The following is a 19,853-nucleotide window of genomic DNA, read 5'->3' as shown; positions in this document are numbered from 1 at the left end:
GTGCTACATTTAAACTTTTAATAATGCTTTTAAGAAACCACATATTTACTTTACAGACATTAGATATATAGATTTCCCCCTGAATTGCTCTTGTGTTAAGGATTAAGGATAAAGGATGAAATAATTACTGATCAATAAATGATTGAAATCAGATGTATGTCAGATCAATGACAATATTTGGTCAGAACAGTGACTGGTAAATTTTAGAACCTGCCTCGCACTTTAAACCACTCTAGTTTAATTTGTTCAACACCCAAGTCAACAGAGATCTTAGATCTATGCAGATCTAACCAATCTAGATCTTGGTGTGCAGAGGACAGTTTCAAGATTTGCGGATGACACAAAACCTGGAAGTATTGTAAACTGTGAAGAGGACAGTGTAAAACTTCAAAAGGACATAGATAAGTTGGTGGAGGGGGCAGACAGGTGGCAGATGAAGTTCAATGTGGAGAAGTGTGAGGTGATGAATTTTGGTAGGAAGAACAGGGAGAGACATTATAATGTAAGGGTTAAAATTCTAAAAGGGATTCAGCAGCAGAGGGACCTGGTTGTTTGTGTGTATAGATCATTTACCAGATTGATTCCCGGGGGGGTGAAAAGGTTGATGAATGAGGCCGAGATTAAACCATTTGGGCTTGCACTCGCTGGAGTTTAGAAGGACAAGAGGGGATCTGATTGAGGTACATCAAACACTAAAAGAGGTTGATGTAGACCAAATGTTCCCCCTTATAGGGCAATCTAGAACAAGAGGTCACAGATATAGGTTGAGAGGGGGTAGATTTAAAACTGAGATGAGGAGGAATTACTTCTCGTAGAGGGCTGGTTAAAGGGATATGAGGAACAGGTAGGGAGGTGGCTTTGTGACCAGGAAGTGATCAGCCATGGTCTGATTGAATGGCGGAGCAGCTCGAAGGACTGAACTACCCATTTCTGCTCCTCGTTCCTATGTTCCTATTGAAGGTGGCAGGACAGGGGAGAGAGCTGTAAAAAGGGGCTGGTTTAGCACACTGGGCTAAATCGCTGGCTTTTAAAGCTGGCTTTTAAAGCAGACCAAGGCAGGCCAGCAGCACAGTTCAATTCCCGTACCAGCCTCCCCGAACAGGCGCCGGAATGTGGCGACTAGGGGCTTTTCACAGTAACTTCATTGAAGCCTACTTGTGACAATAAGCGATTTTCATTTCAAGAAGAGCATAAGGTAGTCTGGGCTTTATTAATAGGGGCATAGAGTACAAGAGCACGGAAGTAACGCTGAATTTATACAAGACACAAATTAGACCTCAGCTGGAATGTTGTGTTTAGTTCTGGGCTCCACACTATAGGACAAATGTGAACACATTGGAGAGAGTGCAGAAGAGTGCATTGCGAGGATGGTTCCAGCAATGAGAAACTTCAGTGATGAGGATAGATTGGAGAGGCTGGGACTGTTCTCCTTGGAGAGGAGAAGGCTAAGAGGAGATTTGATAGAGGCGTTCAAAATCATGAGGGGGGCTGGACAGAGTAAATGGGGAGAAACTGTCCCCGCTCGTTAAAGGATCAAGAATGAGAGGGCACAGATTCAAGGTGATTTGCAAAAGAAGCGACTGTGATGTGAGAGAAAACGTTTTCACACAGTGAGTGGTTGGGGGTCTGAAATACACTGTTTGAGTGCAGCATGGTGGCGCAGTGGTTAGCACTGCGGGTTCGATCCCGGCCCCTGGTCACTGTCCTTGTGGAGTTTGCACATTCTCCCCCTGTCTACGTGGGTCTCACCATCACAACCTAAAGATGTGCAGGGTGGGTGGATTGGCCACGCTAATTTGCCCCTTAATTGGAAAAAAAAGAATTGGATACTCTAAACTTGTATTTTAAAAAGTGAAATGCACCGTTTGGACTTGTGGTGGAGGTGGCTTAAATCGAGGAATTAAAGGGGGCATTAGATGATTAAATCGAGGAATTAAAGGGGGCATTAGATGATTAAATCGAGGAATTAAAGGGGGCATTAGATGATTAAATCGAGGAATTAAAGGGGGCATTAGATGATTAAATCGAGGAATTAAAGGGGGCATTAGATGATTAAATCGAGGAATTAAAGGGGGCATTAGATGATTAAATCGAGGAATTAAAGGGGGCATTAGATGATTAAATCGAGGAATTAAAGGGGGCATTAGATGATTAAAGGGGGCATTAGATGATTAAATTGAGGAATTAAAGGGGGCATTAGATGATTAAATTGAGGAATTAAAGGGGGCATTAGATGATTAAAGGGGGCATTAGATGATTAAATTGAGGAATTAAAGGGGGCATTAGATGATTAAATTGAGGAATTAAAGGGGGCATTAGATGATTAAAGGGGGCATTAGATGATTAAAGGGGGCATTAGATGATTAAATTGAGGAATTAAAGGGGGCATTAGATGATTAAATTGAGGAATTAAAGGGGGCATTAGATGATTAAATGGAGGAATTAAAGGGGGCATTAGATGATTAAATTGAGGAATTAAAGGGGGCATTAGATGATTAAATTGAGGAATTAAAGGGGGCATTAGATGATTAAATTGAGGAATTAAAGGGGGCATTAGATGATTAAATTGAGGAATTAAAGGGGGCATTAGATGATTAAAGGGGGCATTAGATGATTAAAGGGGACATTAGATGATTAAAGGGGGCATTAGATGATTAAAGGGGGCATTAGATGATTAAAGGGGGCACTAGATGATTAAAGGGGGCATTAGATGATTAAAGGGGGCATTAGATGATTAAAGGGGGCACTAGATGATTAAAGGGGGCACTAGATGATTAAAGGGGGCACTAGATGATTAAAGGGGGCACTAGATGATTAAAGGGGGCATTAGATGATTAAAGGGGGCACTAGATGATTAAAGGGGGCACTAGATGATTAAAGGGGACATTAGATGATTAAAGGGGGCATTAGATGATTAAAGGGGGCACTCGACGATTAAAGGGGGCATTAGACGATTAAAGGGCACTAGATGATTAAAGGGGGCACTAGATGATTAAAGGGGGCACTAGACGATTAAAGGGGGCATTAGACGATTAAAGGGGGCATTAGATGATTAAAGGGGGCATTAGATGATTAAAGGGGGCACTAGATGATTAAAGGGGGCACTAGACGATTAAAGGGGGCATTAGACGATTAAAGGGGGCATTAGATGATTAAAGGGGGCATTAGATGATTAAAGGGGGCACTAGATGATTAAAGGGGGCATTAGATGATTACCTGAATAGAAACAACGGGAAGGATTCTCTCAGCCCGGGCCGGAGAATCAGCGTGAATCGCGCCACACCGCCCCGATGCCGGGAGAAGAATCGGCGTGGTCGTCGCGGCACAGTCGGGGGCCGCCCTCCGGGCCCCCCCCCCCCCCCCCCCCCCCCCCCCGGCGATTCTCGGCCCAGGATGGGCCAAGCGGCCGTAACACAAAACCCGATTCCCGGCTCCACCGTTCTGATCTGCTCGTAGCCGGTGGCACCGCGGCGTGGCAGGGTCCGGGGGTGGCCTGTGGGGAGGGTGGGGGGATCGACCCCGGTGGGGGCCTCCGTTGTGGCCTGGCCCGCGATTGGGGCTCACCAATCGGCAGGCCCGCCTCTCGGGCTGAGGGCCTCCTTTCTTCCGCGCCAGCCACTTTAGCCCTACGCCATGTTGAGTCGGGCCGGCGCGTTGAAGGAGGCCACTGCGCATGCGCGGACCCCACGGTGCCCAGTTGTCACCAGGATCAGCAGCTGGAGCGGCGTGGGTCGCTCTAATGCCGCGCTGGACCCTGTCGGGGCCAGAATTGCTGATCCTGAGGCCATGTTGACGCCGTCGAGAAATGCGACGGGGTTTCCAACGGTGTCAATACTTAGCCTCAGGATCAGGGAATCCCGCCCATTATGCAGGGGCACAGGGAAAAGGGCGGGAATGGCACTGAGCCACGTGGATAGCCGGTACGGACACAATGGGCCACGTGTCGTTCTCCTGAACCACAAACATTCAGTGATTCGGTGAAATTGGAGACAGAGTTATTTACATTTTAAATCTCTGCGCTGTTCTCAGATCTCCTCCATCCATTTTGAGAGCCAGGATAATTTATCACTTAGAAAGGCAGGGATTAATCAGGGATAGTCATCGTTCTTTTCGTTAAGGGAAAGTCGTGTCTTACAAACTTCATTGAACTTTTTAGAGGAAGTAACCAGGAGGATTGATTTGGGTAGTGCAGTGGATATGATTTACATGGATTTTAGTCAGGCCCACATGATAAACTGGTCAGAAAAGTAAAGCTTATGCAATACAAGAAAAAGTGACAAGTTGGATCCAAAATTGGCTCTGACAGGAAACAAAGGTTAATGATTGGATGTTTTTGCGGATGGAAAGTGATTTCCAGTGGCACTCCACAGGGCTCAGTGTTCGGGCTATGCTGTTTCTTGTATATATATATATTTAAATTTAGAGTACACAATTCATTTTTTCCAATTCAGGGGCAATTTAGTGTGCCCAATCCACCTATCCTGCACATCTTTTTGTGTTATGGGGGTGAGACCCACGCAGACACGGGGAGAGTGTGCAAACTCCACACGGACAGTGACCCAGAGCCGGGATCGAACCCTAGGACCTCGGCGTCGTGAGGCAGCAGTGCTAACCACTGCACCATCATGCTGCCCTATTTCTTGTATCTATTAATGAATGAGACTTAAATGTGGCAGGCACGATTGGGAAATTTGCAGATGATGCAGAAATTGGCCACGTAGTTGATAGTGAAGAGGATAGCTGTCGCCTCCAGAATTATATCAATGGTTTGGTTGAGTGGCAAATGGAATTCAATGCGGAGGAGTGTTGGTAATGCATTTGGGAAGGGCAGACAAAGCAAGAGGATACTCGAGGAATGGGAAATGATTGAGCGGCGGAGAGGAAATGAGAGACCTGGGGTGCAGGTTCACAGGTCCCTGAAGGTGGCAGGACAGGTAAATACGGTAGTAAAGAAAGCATAAGGTGTGCTTTCCTTTATTGGATGATTTATCGAATGCAAAAGTAGGGACGTGACGATGGGACTGCGTTGCTGTTGATTAGGCCCACAGCTGGAATTGTACATGCAGTCTGGTCACCACGTTACAGGAAGGACAGAATTGTCCTGGAGAGGTTAGAGCGATTTACGAAAATGTTGCCAGGGCTTGAAAGTTGCAGCTATGAGGAAAGATTGGGTAGGTTATGGTTGTTTCCCTCGGAACAGAGGAGGCTGAGGGCTGATTTGATTGAGGTGTACAAAACGTTGAGGGGCCCAGACAGGGTGGACAGGGAAGTCTGGTTTCCCCTTGCTGCCAGGTCAGTTACCAGTGGGCAGATTTAAGGTGATTGGTAAAAGGACTCGAAGGGATATTAGGAAAGTCTTTCACCCAGATGGTGGTGGGTGTCTGGAATTCACTGCCTGGATTGGTGATTGAGACAGGAACCCTCAACTTAAGGTAGCTGGATCTGCCCCTGAAGTGCTATAACCTACAAGGTATGAACCGGGTGTGACTAGAATAAGCAGCTAGTTTTTTCAGCCAGCTCAGACACAATGGGCAGAATGGCCTCTTCCTATACTGGAACCTTTCTCTGGTTTTCTGTGCACCCCGCTCCTCACCAAAGGCAGCCACACTCTGTTCAGCCCACACAGAAAATTACCTCTTGCCGCCGCTTATTGACCTATATCATGCTACTCCCTGTGGCCATCCATTTAGGCTTGTCCCTACTCTCCATGGCCAAATGTCGTTGATCTGAGTTTCTCTCCCTTTCAACATCTCCGATTCCTGCTCCTCAATATTTTATAGGCAGCGGGATGGAAAGACAAATGCACCGGAGTGCACGGAATTCATGCTGAGAATCATTGTGTGGGCCCAATAGGTTCAGTTCCCAGGCTGGATAAAGCCCCACCTCCAGTACAGATACAATTAAAGGGAAACTGGATAAGTGCACAAGGGAGAAAGGAATGAAAGATATACCGACCGGGTGAGTTGAGGTTAAATGGGGGAGGTTCACATCGAGCCTAAACGCCAGCAGATATGAGTTGGGCTGACTGACCTCGGCCTGTTATATATTCTCTGTGTAAACCTGACAATCGATATTTATGCACAATAAGATTCCATGAACAGCCAATAAGTTAAGTGACCGGTTAATCTATTTTGGGTGGTGTTGATGGGTGTATGTTGCCCAGGACATCAGGAAAGCTGTCTTTGAACAGTGCCGGAGTACGTACAGATTAACAGGTGGACGCCATCTTAGTTTAACAATTCATCCAAAATGTGGCACCTCCAACAATGTACCAATCCCTCAGTACAGAGTATTCAGGGGAGACTGCGATAATCCGCGCAAGTTCCCCTGGAATGGGCTTTGAGCACATAAACCTTGTGACTTGCAGAAAAAGCATTGCTGCCAATTGTCCAGCTCAGTTTCAGTGCTGTGATCACAGTGCATTAAACAGAAATGTGCCAGTTGGCACAAGTGGCCTATGCCCGTTCCTGTGCTCTGTACAGATCTCCTCCCACTCACGTTCATCAAACTCCCATCACACTTCATTGTGGTATCGAGTTTGCAGGAAACCGGCTTGTGCGATTGCCCTGTTAACCCCTTTTGCTCAAGTGCGGCAGAAATGTTGCAGGTTTAAAGCGTTATTAAACTGCAGAGATATTCCGGGTTTCATACACTGGCCGATGGAACTGATTCTGTCCAGCCCTCAAGTGATTTCCTATGTTCCAACTTTAATGCTTTGCTTAAAAAAAGGATCCTCCATTTGAAGACGGTGCAAATGTTTCCATGTTATGAAGTCAGTGGAACACTGCTCAATGGCACTAACTTGTGGCTGATACTGGGAACTGGCACTTCATTCATCCAACTGCGTACACTTTTTTTATTCATCCCTGGGATGTGAACACAGCTGGCAAAACCAGCATTTCTTGCCCGTCCCTAATTGCCCAGGAGAGAAAGCACTTCAGGAAATTAACACTGTCAGATGAAACTACTGTAGTTCGCTGGTGCACCTGGGTTTGAGGATAATGTATGTCCTGCATACATAGAATCATAGAATAGAATCGGGTAGCACAGTGGGTAGCACTGTTGCTTCACAGCTCCAGGGTCCCAGGTTCGATTCCCGGCTTGGGTCACTGTCTGTGCGGAGTCTGCACATTCTTCCCGTGACTGCGTCAGTTTCCTCCGGGTGCTCCGGTTTCCTCCCACAAGTCCCGAAAGACGTGCTGTTAGGTGAATTGGACATTCTGAATTCTCCCTCAGTGTACCTGAACAGGCGCCGGAATGTGGCGACTGGGGGATTTTCACAGTAACTTCATTGCAGTGTTTTTTTTATATTTAGAGTATCCAATTCATTTTTTCCAATTAAGGGGCAATTTATCATGGCCAATCCACCTAACCGGCACATCTTTGGACTGTGGGAGGAAACCGGAGCACCCGGAGGAAACCCACGCAGACACGGGGAGGATGTGCAGACTCCGCACAGACAGTCACCCGAGATCGGAGTCAAACCAGGGTCCCTGGCGCTGTGTGGAAACAGTGCTAACCACTGTGTCACCGTGCTGCCCATTATGTGCCTTACGTAATCCTACAATGCAACATTCATGCCACCATTTGTGTTTAATTGGCTGTGCGGTCCTTTGCAGACCCTGAAGTCATGACGGTGCTAGGTAAATGAAGACCTGCATTTTCCTCTCTGATCATCCTGTCCTTTCAACAAATCTATGTCTCAATCAGTGAAAAATTCCAGAGGGTTGTGAACGTGTTGTAAATCTGAAGAGCATTTCTGTCAGCCTCTGTAGACAGTCCCCCAATCTCCTTTATCATTAACCCGATCTTTAAAAATGTAAGATGTTATCTTCTGCTGAGGGAGGAGGTATAATTAAAAGAACGTGGTCTGTGTCAGTGCAGCTTGATGAAAACAGATGGCAGTTCGACTCACCCCATGGAGTTGTTGAACATTTTATTTGTTCTCAAATTGTCTAGGAATAGTTTGGTAGAGTGAATTAAATTGACAGCAGGTAAATCTGACGTCTTGTCCATCCCTGGTTTCCACCACTGCACCGCTGCCAAGTCCCTCTGGAATTCCCTCTCTGAACAGGTCCACCTCGCCCAACGCTTGCTTTCCTAACCTCAGTTGCTCCCACAAACCAGCTTTATTCGAGCTTTTGGCTTCCTGTCCCATTGTCCCTTCATGTGGCTCGGTGTCAACCTTTATCTGATAACACGGAGCATTTCGGGATGTTTTTACTGCATTGCTATATAAATGCAAGCTGTTGTCCATATTGGATTTATACGAGGATAAGAGATAGCTGTATTTGCATCGCTTAATGTCCCAAATTGCTTCACAGCCAATGAAGTGTTTCAAAGTGTGCTCATTGTTATAATGCCCGGAGACACGGCATTTCACGCACAGCAAGCTCTCTCACACAGCAATATAATAATGGCCGGATAACCTGTGTTAGTCACATTGATTAGGAGATAAAGTGTGACCAGGAGACTACAGATAACTCCCCTACTCTTCTTTAAAATGTTCTCATGGATTCTTTTGGGTCCAGTAGAAAGAGAGGTTGAGGTCTCAGTTTAAAGTCTCATCCGACAGAGGCGCCTCCAGCAGTGCTGGACACCCTTGGTACTGCACTGGAGGTGTTGGCATCGATACCACGCTCAATGCTCTGGATTTAAACACACGGCCCTCATGACTCCGCCAAGGGGCCTATACTCACCACCGGTAGCGAATCGAGAGGAAAAACTGGTAAATTTGTTAATGCTAGCTGTTGAAAAGATACTGCTTGCCTATTGCTCCCCCCCCCACTTGCCTCTTTCCAGTGTTAGTGAATCTAGTGATAATGATTGGCCGTGAAAGCCGTATGTGTCAGGATCAAGCAACCCCAAGACTTCACCAAAGCTCGATGTAAGCTGAGCTAACAGCGAACTGTGTTCAAAGAAGGCAGATTTGTCTTTATTATTCAATTCAGTTAATTTGGAATAGAATAAAAACAACTAAGAAACTCCGTGTTACTGGTCATAGGCTCTCTGGCTCCTCACATGGCTGATGAGCCTGATCGTACAGCCGCATCTTCGACTGGACACTTGGCAGGTGTTTCCGGGCGGTGGGATCGGTCCTTGGACTCTAGTTCACGGACATTCCTTTCTCAGGCCCCTATTCTGGGCCTCCTCTTGCCATCGGGTGTCTCCCCCCCCCCCGCAAGGGTCTCCCAGGCATTGACGTGAATGTTGCATTTCTTGAGATAATCCTTCAGGGTGTCCTTGAAGTCTTTCCTTTGTCCTCCACTCGTTCAGAAGCCATCCTTGAGCTGGGTGAAGACTATTTGCTTTGGGAGTCGGGTCCCTGGCATCCTAAGCACACGGCAGGCCCAGCGGAGTTGGTTTCGGATGATCATGGCCTCGGTGTTGGTGGTAGTGGCTCCTTCAAGGACATTGATGTTAGTGCGCCTGTCCTCCCAGAGAATCCACCTCAGACAGCGTTAATGGTACCTCTCCAGGGCCTTGAGGTGGCGTGTGTAAGTAATGCAAGTTTCTGAGCTGTACAGGAGAGTTGGGAGGCCGACTGCCTCGTAGTTGTCACAGTCCACTGAGCGTGGAGGAGGTAGTGGCAGTAAGGAGTAATGAATCCTATTCCAGCAGCGCCAGGCAGACCGAATGCATGGGAGAAAATTCCTAATCACTTCGGACTTTGTTGGAGCTCGAGGATAAATGTGAACAGGGCACTGCTGTAAAACCACTTTCTTCGTTTCTGCTGCAGTTTTCAATCCCCTGTAGTATCAATTATAGCACGATCGTGCAAGCAGTGCATTTTTCTCCGCTCATTCAAACGTTTCCCATTTTAAACTTCACTGCACTGAGCTTTTCACATCCCCAACATGTTGAGGACTTGCTTACACCGAAGGTGGCAATTTTCCTCACTCTTCTCCTGCCCGAACAGGGCTTTTCAGTGTTTCGGTAACAACCCAACACGCCTCGGCTACCATCAGCCGAGCGAGTGAACTGCAGACTGTGACGATCTTCCAGTTTGTTTAGTGAGATATGAAATGATTCTTTGGTGGCTCAGGTAGTACAGGCAGTGTGTAAAAGGAAGGGGCCTATTAACCCTCGAGAGCGTATAACATTGCATCGGATTTTACAGTACAGAGTCGGACCATTCAAACCAACTCCAACTCCAACCTCATGCTTCCCATTCAATGCTAAACCTTATTGGGCAAAGTAGCATGGAGGCCAAGATGCTGAATTAGCATTTTTGAACATTGGAAATATTCTGCAGCAGTCCGGCCTTCTCTCCAGTCCTCCATCACGATGCTCCCTCACTTTACTCTGAGATTGGCCTCAAGAGGTGAGCTGGGGTTCCAAAAGTAACAAGGTGTGCAAGGCCAGCATGGCACGGTAGCACAGTGGTTAGCACAGTTTCTTCACAGCTCCAGAGTCCCCGGTTCGATTCCCGGCTTGGGTCACTGTCTGTGCGGAGTCTGCACGTTCTCCCCATGGCTGCGTGGGTTTCCTCCGGGTGTTCCGGTTTCCTCCCACAGTCCAAAGATGCGCAGGTTAGGTGGATTGGCCATGCTAAATTGTCCCTCAGTGTCTTAAAAAGGTTAGGTGGAGTTACTGGATTACGGGGATAGGAGTGGAGGCATGGGTTTAGGTAGGGTGCTCTTTCCAAGGGCCGGTGCAGACTCAATGGGCCGAATGGCCTCCTTCTGCACTGTAAATTCTATGATTCTATGACTGTTTACACTGATGGTCAAATCCGTGCGATCAGCCTTGGGACTTATCTCCAGTTTGACCAGTGTACCTGCACACTGGTAGCATTAAAGGGCAGGTGAGCCCCACTAGTCATGCAACATGCTGGATTAGCGTGGATGGAATTTCCCTCTTTTCCCAATAGAAAATTGCTCGGCCAATCCTCCATTACTGGGCCTGAGATCAGGAACTCATGAATCTCCTGCCAAGCCATCTCTTGCTGCTAAACCACACACAGAAACCTTTAAGCTGTTGCTGCACAGGTCATACTGTTTGAGATGCAGTAACTGAGTTTGCATATTCTAGTACGTACCAGAAATTGATTCACGTCACACTGAAGGCAAACAAAACTGCCTCGCCGCCTCTGTCCGTGTTGCTTTGCACTGGGGCGGGCAGTGGGGACAAAGCCATGCTCCAGCTCCCAGGTGGTGCCAGCAGGAAGACTGAAACATTTTCACAGTCTGGCTTTGGTTTAATTTGATCAACTGGCAGCTGTGCACTGGGCAATTGCGGACTGGGAGGGAGGGGCATAGACAGGGTGGAGAGTCAGAGGCTTTTTCCCAGGGTAGAGGGTCAATTACTAGGGGGCATAGGTTTAAGGTGCGAGGGGCAAGGTTTAGAGGAGACGTACGAGGCAAGTTTTTTTACACAGAGGGTAGTGGGTGCCTGGAACTCTCTGCCGGAGGAGGTGGTGGAAGCAGGGACGATAGTGACATTTAAGGGGCATCTTGACATATACATGAATAGGATGGGAATAGAGGGATAGGGACCCAGGAAGTGTAGAAGATTTTAGTTCAGACAGGCAGCATGGTCGGCGCAGGCTTGGAGGGCCGAAGGGCCTGTTCCTGTGCTGTACTCTTCTTTGTTCTTTGTTCTCCTCCACCACCACCTCGGAGTCGGCGAGTGTTCAGGGGATGGGGTTTCAGGGCATAATCAGCTGGTTGGGTTATTTTTTAACAGGGGCAGTGGAGGACACATGTTGCACTGGCAACTCAAGCTTGGTGGGTGACTCCGATTGAAATATTGTACAGAGGCTCCCGTCTATCCTGTCCGAGAGGCTCCCGTCTATCCTGTCCGAGAGGCTCCCGTCTATCCTGTCCGAGAGGCTCCCGTCTATCCTGTCCGAGAGGCTCCCGTCTATCCTGTCCGAGAGGCTCCCGTCTATCCTGTCCGAGAGGCTCCAGTCTATCCTGTACGAGAGGCTCCCGTCTATCCTGTCCGAGAGGCTCCCGTCTATCCTGTCCGAGAGGCTCCCGTCTATCCTGTCCGAGAGGCTCCCGTCTATCCTGTCCGAGAGGCTCCCGCCTATCCTGTCCGAGAGGCTCCCGCCTATCCTGTCCGAGAGGCTCCCGCCTATCCTGTCCGAGAGGCTCCCGCCTATCCTGTCCGAGAGGCTCCCGTCTATCCTGTCCGAGAGGCTCCCGCCTGTCCTGTCCGAGAGGCTCCCGTCTATCCAGTCCGAGAGGCTCCCGTCTATCCTGTCCGAGAGGCTCCCGTCTATCCTGTCCGAGAGGCTCCCGCCTATCCTGTCCGAGAGGCTCCCGCCTATCCTGTCCGAGAGACTCCCGCCTATCCTGTCCGAGAGGCTCCCGCCTATCCTGTCCGAGAGGCTCCCGCCTATCCTGTCCGAGAGGCTCCCGCCTATCCTGTCCGAGAGGCTCCCGCCTATTCTGTCCGAGAGGCTCCCGTCTATCCTGTCCGAGAGGCTCCCGCCTGTCCTGTCCGAGAGGCTCCCGTCTATCCTGTCCGAGAGCATTGACTGAATATTTGAGTCACACTTAAAAATCCAATTGGAGAATAAGTGAGCGCTAGATGTTTTAAATTTTCAACTGCTGTTGGGGGGCTGACAATATGTCATTGCTTCCCATATCCCCACTCCCCCCAGCTCATATCTTCAAACTGGTGCACGGGGACCACCTCATTCCTGTCTGTTCATCAAATTTCCATTTTGATCAGTATTTATTGATGAATTTCCATTGCTGTGTGCCAATCCGGAAAAATTATAACGCATCCAACTTTCGGCTGAGCAGATCAGGAACTTGGCCACTAATTGTAGTGCATTGAAAGTTGCATTGTGCATTTCGTCCACTTGAGGCTACCATACGGATATGAACCAGAGGAGAGAGTCTGCTAGGAAGAGATATTGATGGATTCACGTTTTTTTAAAATAAATTTAGAGTATCCAATTCATTTTTTCCAATTAAGGGGCAATTTAGCGTGTCCAATCCACCGACCCTGCACATCTTTGGGTTGTGGGGGCGAAACCCACTCAGACGCAGGGAGAATGTGCAAACTCCACACGGACAGTGACCCAGGCCGGGATCGAACCTGGGACCTCGGCGCCGTGAGGCTGAAGGGCTAACCCACTGCGCCACCGTGCTGCCCTCGATGGATTCACGTTTAACAGATTGTGCAGTTCTGATTATAAATGCCGTTGGTGAAATTATATGACGGTTTCTGTCCCAAACCCTTCACACAAATATCTCCAGCCATTTTCTAGTTTGAAGTCGTGGCTATTGTGGGAAGGCACAAACTCCAGCCATCCATGTAAAATATCTGATGTTTGGAGAGCTAGCATCGCTGATGATTCAAGCTTTTAGACATCTTGGATATCAGTTAGGTCTCACCACTGCCGACGAAATGCAAGGCGTCAGAGTCAGAGGATTTCAGAGGAAAATGGGTCTCCCAGTAGGATTTATACCAGTGGTAGGAAGATGTACAGTGTCAAGTGGAAAAACCATTCTCTGAACAAATCTCCTCTTAGACCACATCACAACGCCTGTTAACGGACTGAACAGCGAAAAGCCAACGCAGCCAATTCAGTTGTGGTGTCGGCAGTGGCTCGTTTGGTGCTTACTTCTGAATCGGAAGGTTGTGGGTTCAAATCCCACTCCAGAAACTGGAGGACAAAATCTGGGCTGACACTCTGTGTGCAGTACTGAGGGAATGCTACATGGTGAGGGGTGCCATTATCTGGATAAAATGTCAAACAGAGGCTCTGTCTGCCTGAAATGTGCAGGACTGTCTTCCTTTTGGTATGTAACTGGTTTTCAACCGTTCGGATAGGAGGTGCGTTGGAGACCTGCCGGTTTGTGCCAGGCTTAGTGGAGGGGGGAGGGGAGTGGTTGTGCATGGGTTGTAGGGGTGTGGTGGGTGGGGCAGATCCGTCCGGGCAGGAAACGTTATCGTTCAAACTTCCGTTTGATGGGTTTCTAGCATCACCTTCAACTCGTAGCCTGGGCAGCCGTTAACCCGTTCACACAAGAGGAGCTTGAATTCCCTGTCTTCAACAGGAATCCAAAGAAGGCATGCGGTGTCTCTGAAATCAGTGTCTTTCGACACCACCTGCACACAGAGAAGTGAAGATACTTTATCTGAGCTGGACTCGATTTTGGAAAAGTGTAGTTGAAAGCGGTTTCCGCTGGTCTGTGACCAGCAAATCCTGTGATTGGTTTCAGGGATTAAGCTCTTCGTATTTTTTTAAATAGGAATTTAGAGGACCCAATTCTTTTTTTCCCAATTAAGGGGCAATTTAGCGTGACCAATCCACCTAACCTGCACATCTTTGGGTTGTGGGGGTGAGACCCGCACAGACACGGGGAGAATGTGCAAACTCCACACGGACAGTGACCCAGGGTTAAGCTCTTAGTATGACTGAAAGTGCTAGCTTTAAATAGCCACTCAAAATCAATCTAATCCATGTCACTGAAGAACATCCCCGAGGGTTTAAGGCAAAAGAATCTATTTTGGATTAGCATCCCCACTTTTTAAAAAAGAAGAATGATTTTGATTTGTTTTATGGCACTTTTCAAGCCCTCACAAAGCACTTTTCAGCCAACGATGTACTCTTCTTTAGCCGGGTAATTACTGTTGGAAAGAGTAAAGCACAGAAACCAATTTGCACACAGCATGGTCCCAAGTACAGCAATGAGCTTAATGACCAGATAATCTGTTTTCAGTAGCATTGGCTGAGAGGTAACTATTGGCCAGGGCACTGGGGAGAACTCCGCTGCTGTTGTTGAAATTGTGCCTTGGTCCTTTAACATCGAGCAAGTTGAGCATCGGTACAACATCATATCCGAGGGGCAGCACGGTGGCGCAGTGGGTTAGCCCTGTTGCCTCACGCGTCGAGGTCCCAGGTTCGATCCCGGCTCTGGGTCACTGTCATGTGGAGTTTGCACATTCTCCCCGTGTCTGCGTGGGTTTCGCCCCCACAACCCAAAGGTGTGCAGGCTAGGTGGATTGGCCACGCTAAATTGCCCCTTAATTGGACAAACTGAATTGGGTACACTAAATTTATTTTTTTTAAACCCATCATATCCGAAAGATGTCACCTCCGACTATGCACCGCTTCCTCAGGACTGCACTGGGAGTGCCAGCCTAAATTTTGTACCGGTGTTACTGGAGGGGGATTTCAACTCTCAATCACCTGCCGCAGGCGAGAGTGCTACAAACTGAACTGTGTCTGATGTCAATGCGAAATGTACCCTCTTGGCTTTACGCTGTTGGAATCAGTTAAAAGGCATTGTTACATTGTCCTGAAGTACCCAAGTGGTGGCGTGTTCCGAGACCAATAATCTCCATTGGCCGCTCCCCTTATTGACCACCCAAAAATTCTGAATCCGGCTCCTTGCATTTTGTTAGCAGTGGAGACCCAACAGAAGTTGGAGAAGGGTGGCGCAGTGGTAGCAGTGCAAACTCACGGCGCTGAGGTCCCAGGTTCGATCCCGGCTCTGGGTCACTGTCCGTGTGGAGGTTGCACATTCTCCCCGCGTTTGCGTGGGTTTCGCCTCCACAACACAAAGATGTGCAGGGTAGGTGGATTGGCCATGCTAAATTGCCCCGCAATTGGAAAAAATGAATTGGGTACTCTAATTTTTTTTAAAAATAAGTTGGAGAAGCCTAAAACCATGAGCCTTCATCAATGCCAGGTCTCCAAAAATCGGGTCCTTTTACGTGGCGGGGTGGGGGCGGAGAGCAATGAGCGCCTGCCCTCAACATCACTCATTTAGTGTAGAAAGTGCCTGTCGGCATTGGTGCTTGAGCCCTTAAAGTGGTGAACCTAAAGCAGGATGTGTTAACGATGAACCTCATTGAATGTGGCTCGCCACGAGAAAATGAGGGAGCTTTCAATCTGACTTGGCTGGAAGCCCAGTTTGTGTGTGAGATGCAAGCCTGAAGCTTACTTACAGCATTTCCACACTGCCGTGAAGTAAAGCGATAGTCGGTGGCAGTTTAAAACACAAAATTGCCCAAGCGACGGAAAGGTGTGAAGAATGTATCAAATATACCGTATCATCTGTTTGCTCACGGTCTTTCTCCTTGACTACGCCAAAGTGTAGCAGTTGCAATGAGACAGACACAATTGCCCCTTCCTCCCATTCCCTGCTGTTTGTGTATTGTTCTCTGCTATGTGTACCTCAGAGTCAATGGTGTGCTGTGTTTTTTTTTGTGGTCTAGGTTGTCAGCAGGGTAGCGGCGCAACAAGGTTTTGATTTGGATCTTGGATATAGGCTGCTGGCTGTATGTGCTGCAAACCGAGACAAGTTCACTCCAAAATCAGCAGGTAGGAAAAAGTATTTGTGTTTGCTGTAAATCTGCAGGATACCAACAAAGCCCCCCCCCCCCCAACTACCTTAAACAAGACCCATTTTAAAACAAATATTGCCTTTTGTAAAATGGCTGAGCTGTATTTAAAACGTGGCCGTTTTTCCTCCTGTGAGTTAGTTGGAATAATTTCAACTCTCCGTGTAATCAAATCCATGGCATTCTGGGTAGGCCCAGAGGTGCTAACACCCTCCGGTCCTCCGGCATTTTACCAATCAGGATTCCATGGATTTAGCCAGAAATTTGCCGGGTGAATATATTTTGTCACGACAGTTGCTTGTTGAGTGGACTAGAATGTGTAGTCCTGTTGAGTGCTGTGGAAATGCACACGGATCAAACATGGATGCGCGCGCACACGTGCACGGACACTTCTGCATGGACGTGTGCACGTGTACATTGAAGAACATTTTCCATTCGAGGCAATGTAGTTGGGTCACAAGAGGGAAGTCTTTGGGTTGGCTGTTCACCTTTGCATTGCTAAAACTTGCTGTTGTACTGTGAGAATGGGGAAGTGTTGATCTCGTGCAACCCCTGTGAAGCAAGCATCAAGTGTAGGCGTTCCTTGTAAAGCAGTCAATTTGCAGAGGAAATTGTGTATTTGGGGAAAAAAAATCTACTCATTTGAACTCGCTGAAAAATGCCTAGACTACCACTGGCTGAAGACTTTACTGTTGAATCAGTTGATTTGGTAGCCCAGAGTGCCCCTGCTCCCTGAAGAGTGAGGCAAACATACAAAATGGCCTGTGGGTAAAAACTAGTGCAAGGCACAACATCCCTCTCAGAATGAGCGTTTTTTTTTAAACTGCACCAAACCCACAATTTTTTTTTATTAACATTTTTTTTTCGAGTAACCAATTCATTTTTTCTAATTAAGGGGCAATTTAGCATGATTGATGAAAAGGCCGAAGCTCACATTGTATCACATCCCCAAAGTATTCCACAGTCTGCAAGTCGGGTAGCAGCCATTATTTCTCTTTTTGTGGACCATTCTTGGCTTGCCAGCTTGACTCCTTATTTCCCCACGTATTTAGTAGAAGCCCAGCCCAACAAGCACAAAGGATCTCTTGCTAAATGATGTTATCCAGGCGCTGTGATACTTGTGTACATCAGCAAATCCTGCCGCCTGTCACATTGTGGCTACAGGAGCAGGTCAGAGGCTGGGAATCCTGCAGTGAGTAACTCACCTCCTGACTCCCCAAAACCTGTCCACCATCAACAAGGCACAAGTCAAGAGTGTGATGGAATACATCTCTACGTGCCTGGATGAGGGCAACTCCAACAACCCTAGGGCAGCACGGTGGCACACTGGTTAGCACTAGGACTGCGGCGCTGAGGACCCGGATTCGAATCCCGGCCCTGGGTCACTGTCCGTCTGGAGTTTGCACATTCTCCCCGTGTCTGCGTGGGTTTCACTCCCACAACCCAAAGATGTGCAGGGTAGGTGGATTGGCCACGCTAAATTGTCCATTAATAGGAAAAATATAATTGGGTACTCTAAATTTATAAAAATAAACTGCAACAATCCTCGAGAAGCTCAATGGCGTCAAGACAAAGCAGCCCCCTTGATCGGCACCCTGGCCACCACCTCAAGCATTCAGTCCTTCCACCTCCAGTGCACAGCAGCAGCCGTGTGTATCATCTGTAAGGTCTGCACAGAAACTCGCCCACACTCCTTCAACAGCACCTTCCAAACCTATGACCTCTCCCACCTAGAAGGACAAGGCCACCAAATACCATTCTGATTTGGCATTATACTACCATCCCTTCACTGTCGTTGGGTCACAATCCTGGTATTTCCTCCCTAACAGCACTGTGTGCGTACCTACACCACGTGGACTGCAGCGGTTCAAGAAGGCAGCTCACCAAGACCTTGTCAAGGACCATTAGGGGTGGGCAATAAATGCTGGCCCAGCCAGCAATGCTCCCGTAACAGCCTCCCCGAACAGGCGCCGGAATGTGGCGACTAGGGACTGTTCACAGTAACTTCATTTGAAGCCGACTTGTGACAATAAGCGATTTTCATTTCATTTCCAGTTTCTGGAAAGAATTTTTAAAAGCCCCCTGATATTAGTAACTGGATTTGAATAAATTTGGCTACTGAAGGGAAGTAAATGCTACTTACCTCACCATAGCTCTTAAATATTAGTCAATTTAAAGAAATAGGTTTTTTCAAAAAATTGACAAAGTTCCTTTGTTTTCTGCTATTCGACCGCTGTGCCTTGAAGTTATTCTAACCAGGATGGTATCTGGGTTAACCCTCAGCCTGCACTGGGGTAGCTGATCTGTGCTGGGGGTGGGGTTAATTGACCACTGCCCTCGGTGCAGCTGTCCCTAATACAAACTAAGTGTAACATTAGGATTCCTGCTGCTAATCACTGTATAGTGACCCCTGCTGAAAGGTACGTCTGGAAGCTGGGCTCGAACAGAATGGAACTCTATATCTTTCACAGTCAGAGCTTACCGACATACGTGTCTCACCTCACACACCCCGAATGGCCGTACTATTACAGAGATATCAGTGCTGCTCCAATCCACCACAATTGTTGACGTAAAGGAGCAGTTTGAAGAGAGTGGGTCACAATTAGTACTGGGAGCGGCCCGTTCACACAGTCGGAAAACGCGACGGCGTTAATGATGGCGTGGACGCTCTGCCATGGGATTGGAGAATCCCACCCAGGGGGCGGGATTCTCCGTCCCGACGCACCCGCTTTCTGGTGTGGCGCGCCCCCCGCCGGCAGCGGGAGTCTCCACGCTGGCAGCCGACCAGTGTTTTTTTTTTAAAGACAAAATTGTGCCCACCTCTACTACTGCCTCTGGCAGCTCATCCCAGACACTCACCCCCCTCTGGGTGAAACAATTGCCCCTCTGGACCCTTTTGTATATCTCCCCTCTCACCTTAAACCTATGCCCTCTAGTTTTAGACTCTCCTACCTTTGGGAAAAGATGTTGACTATCTACCTTATCCATGCCCCTCGTTATTTTATAGTCCTTTATAAGATCACCCCTAAGCCTCCTACGCTCCAGGGAAAATAGTCGCAGGCTATCCACCCGCTCCTCATAACTCAAACCATCCCCATGTGCAGATCCTGCGCCCTTGTCAAATTCCTGAAACAAACACCCAATTCTAATTAGCTGGATGACTGACCAACTGACCATGGGTCACGCGCAACCCTGGACCCACAGCTGAGACATTCTGATTATTTATAATACCCCCTCAAACAACATCCACAAAAACATGCTGGTCATTCCACTTAATTCTACATCTGGTGCCTCACATTCCCCTAAATATTTGTACTTGAAGCACTTTGAGCTTCCTTGATAAGTGCGACAACGTTGAATGTAAATTCTAGGGCAGCACGATGGCGCACTGGTGAGCACGAGCCGAGGACCCAGGTTCGATCCCGGCCCAGGGTCACTGTCCGTGTGGAGTTCGCACATTCTCCCCGTGTCTGCGTGGGTCTCGCCCCCACAGCCCAAAGCTGTGCAGGGCAGGTGGATTGAACACGCTAAATCTGCCC

At 48.1% G+C, this 19,853-nt stretch overlaps 1 protein-coding gene across 12 annotated transcripts in view; it reads left to right on the top strand.

Annotated features, from left to right (window-relative positions):
* Window positions 1-19,853, top strand: part of zmiz1a (zinc finger, MIZ-type containing 1a) — a 1,215,152-nt gene that overhangs the window by 940,891 nt on the left and 254,408 nt on the right. For 11 of the 12 annotated variants that reach the window (XM_072491545.1, XM_072491540.1, XM_072491548.1 and 8 more), the window contains one exon: window positions 16,189-16,294. The exons of the other annotated variant lie outside the window; for it this stretch is intronic. In XM_072491545.1, the coding sequence (XP_072347646.1) occupies window positions 16,189-16,294 (106 nt within the window). The remainder of the gene's footprint in view (window positions 1-16,188; window positions 16,295-19,853) is intronic. 12 annotated transcript variants of the gene reach the window in all.

Source organism: Scyliorhinus torazame, chromosome 28 (genome assembly GCF_047496885.1).
Source record: "Scyliorhinus torazame isolate Kashiwa2021f chromosome 28, sScyTor2.1, whole genome shotgun sequence".
In the NCBI taxonomy this organism is placed as follows: Eukaryota; Metazoa; Chordata; class Chondrichthyes; order Carcharhiniformes; family Scyliorhinidae; genus Scyliorhinus; species Scyliorhinus torazame.
Note: the sequence above shows the minus strand (reverse complement) of the source record. Positions and strands in the feature narration are given on the sequence as shown.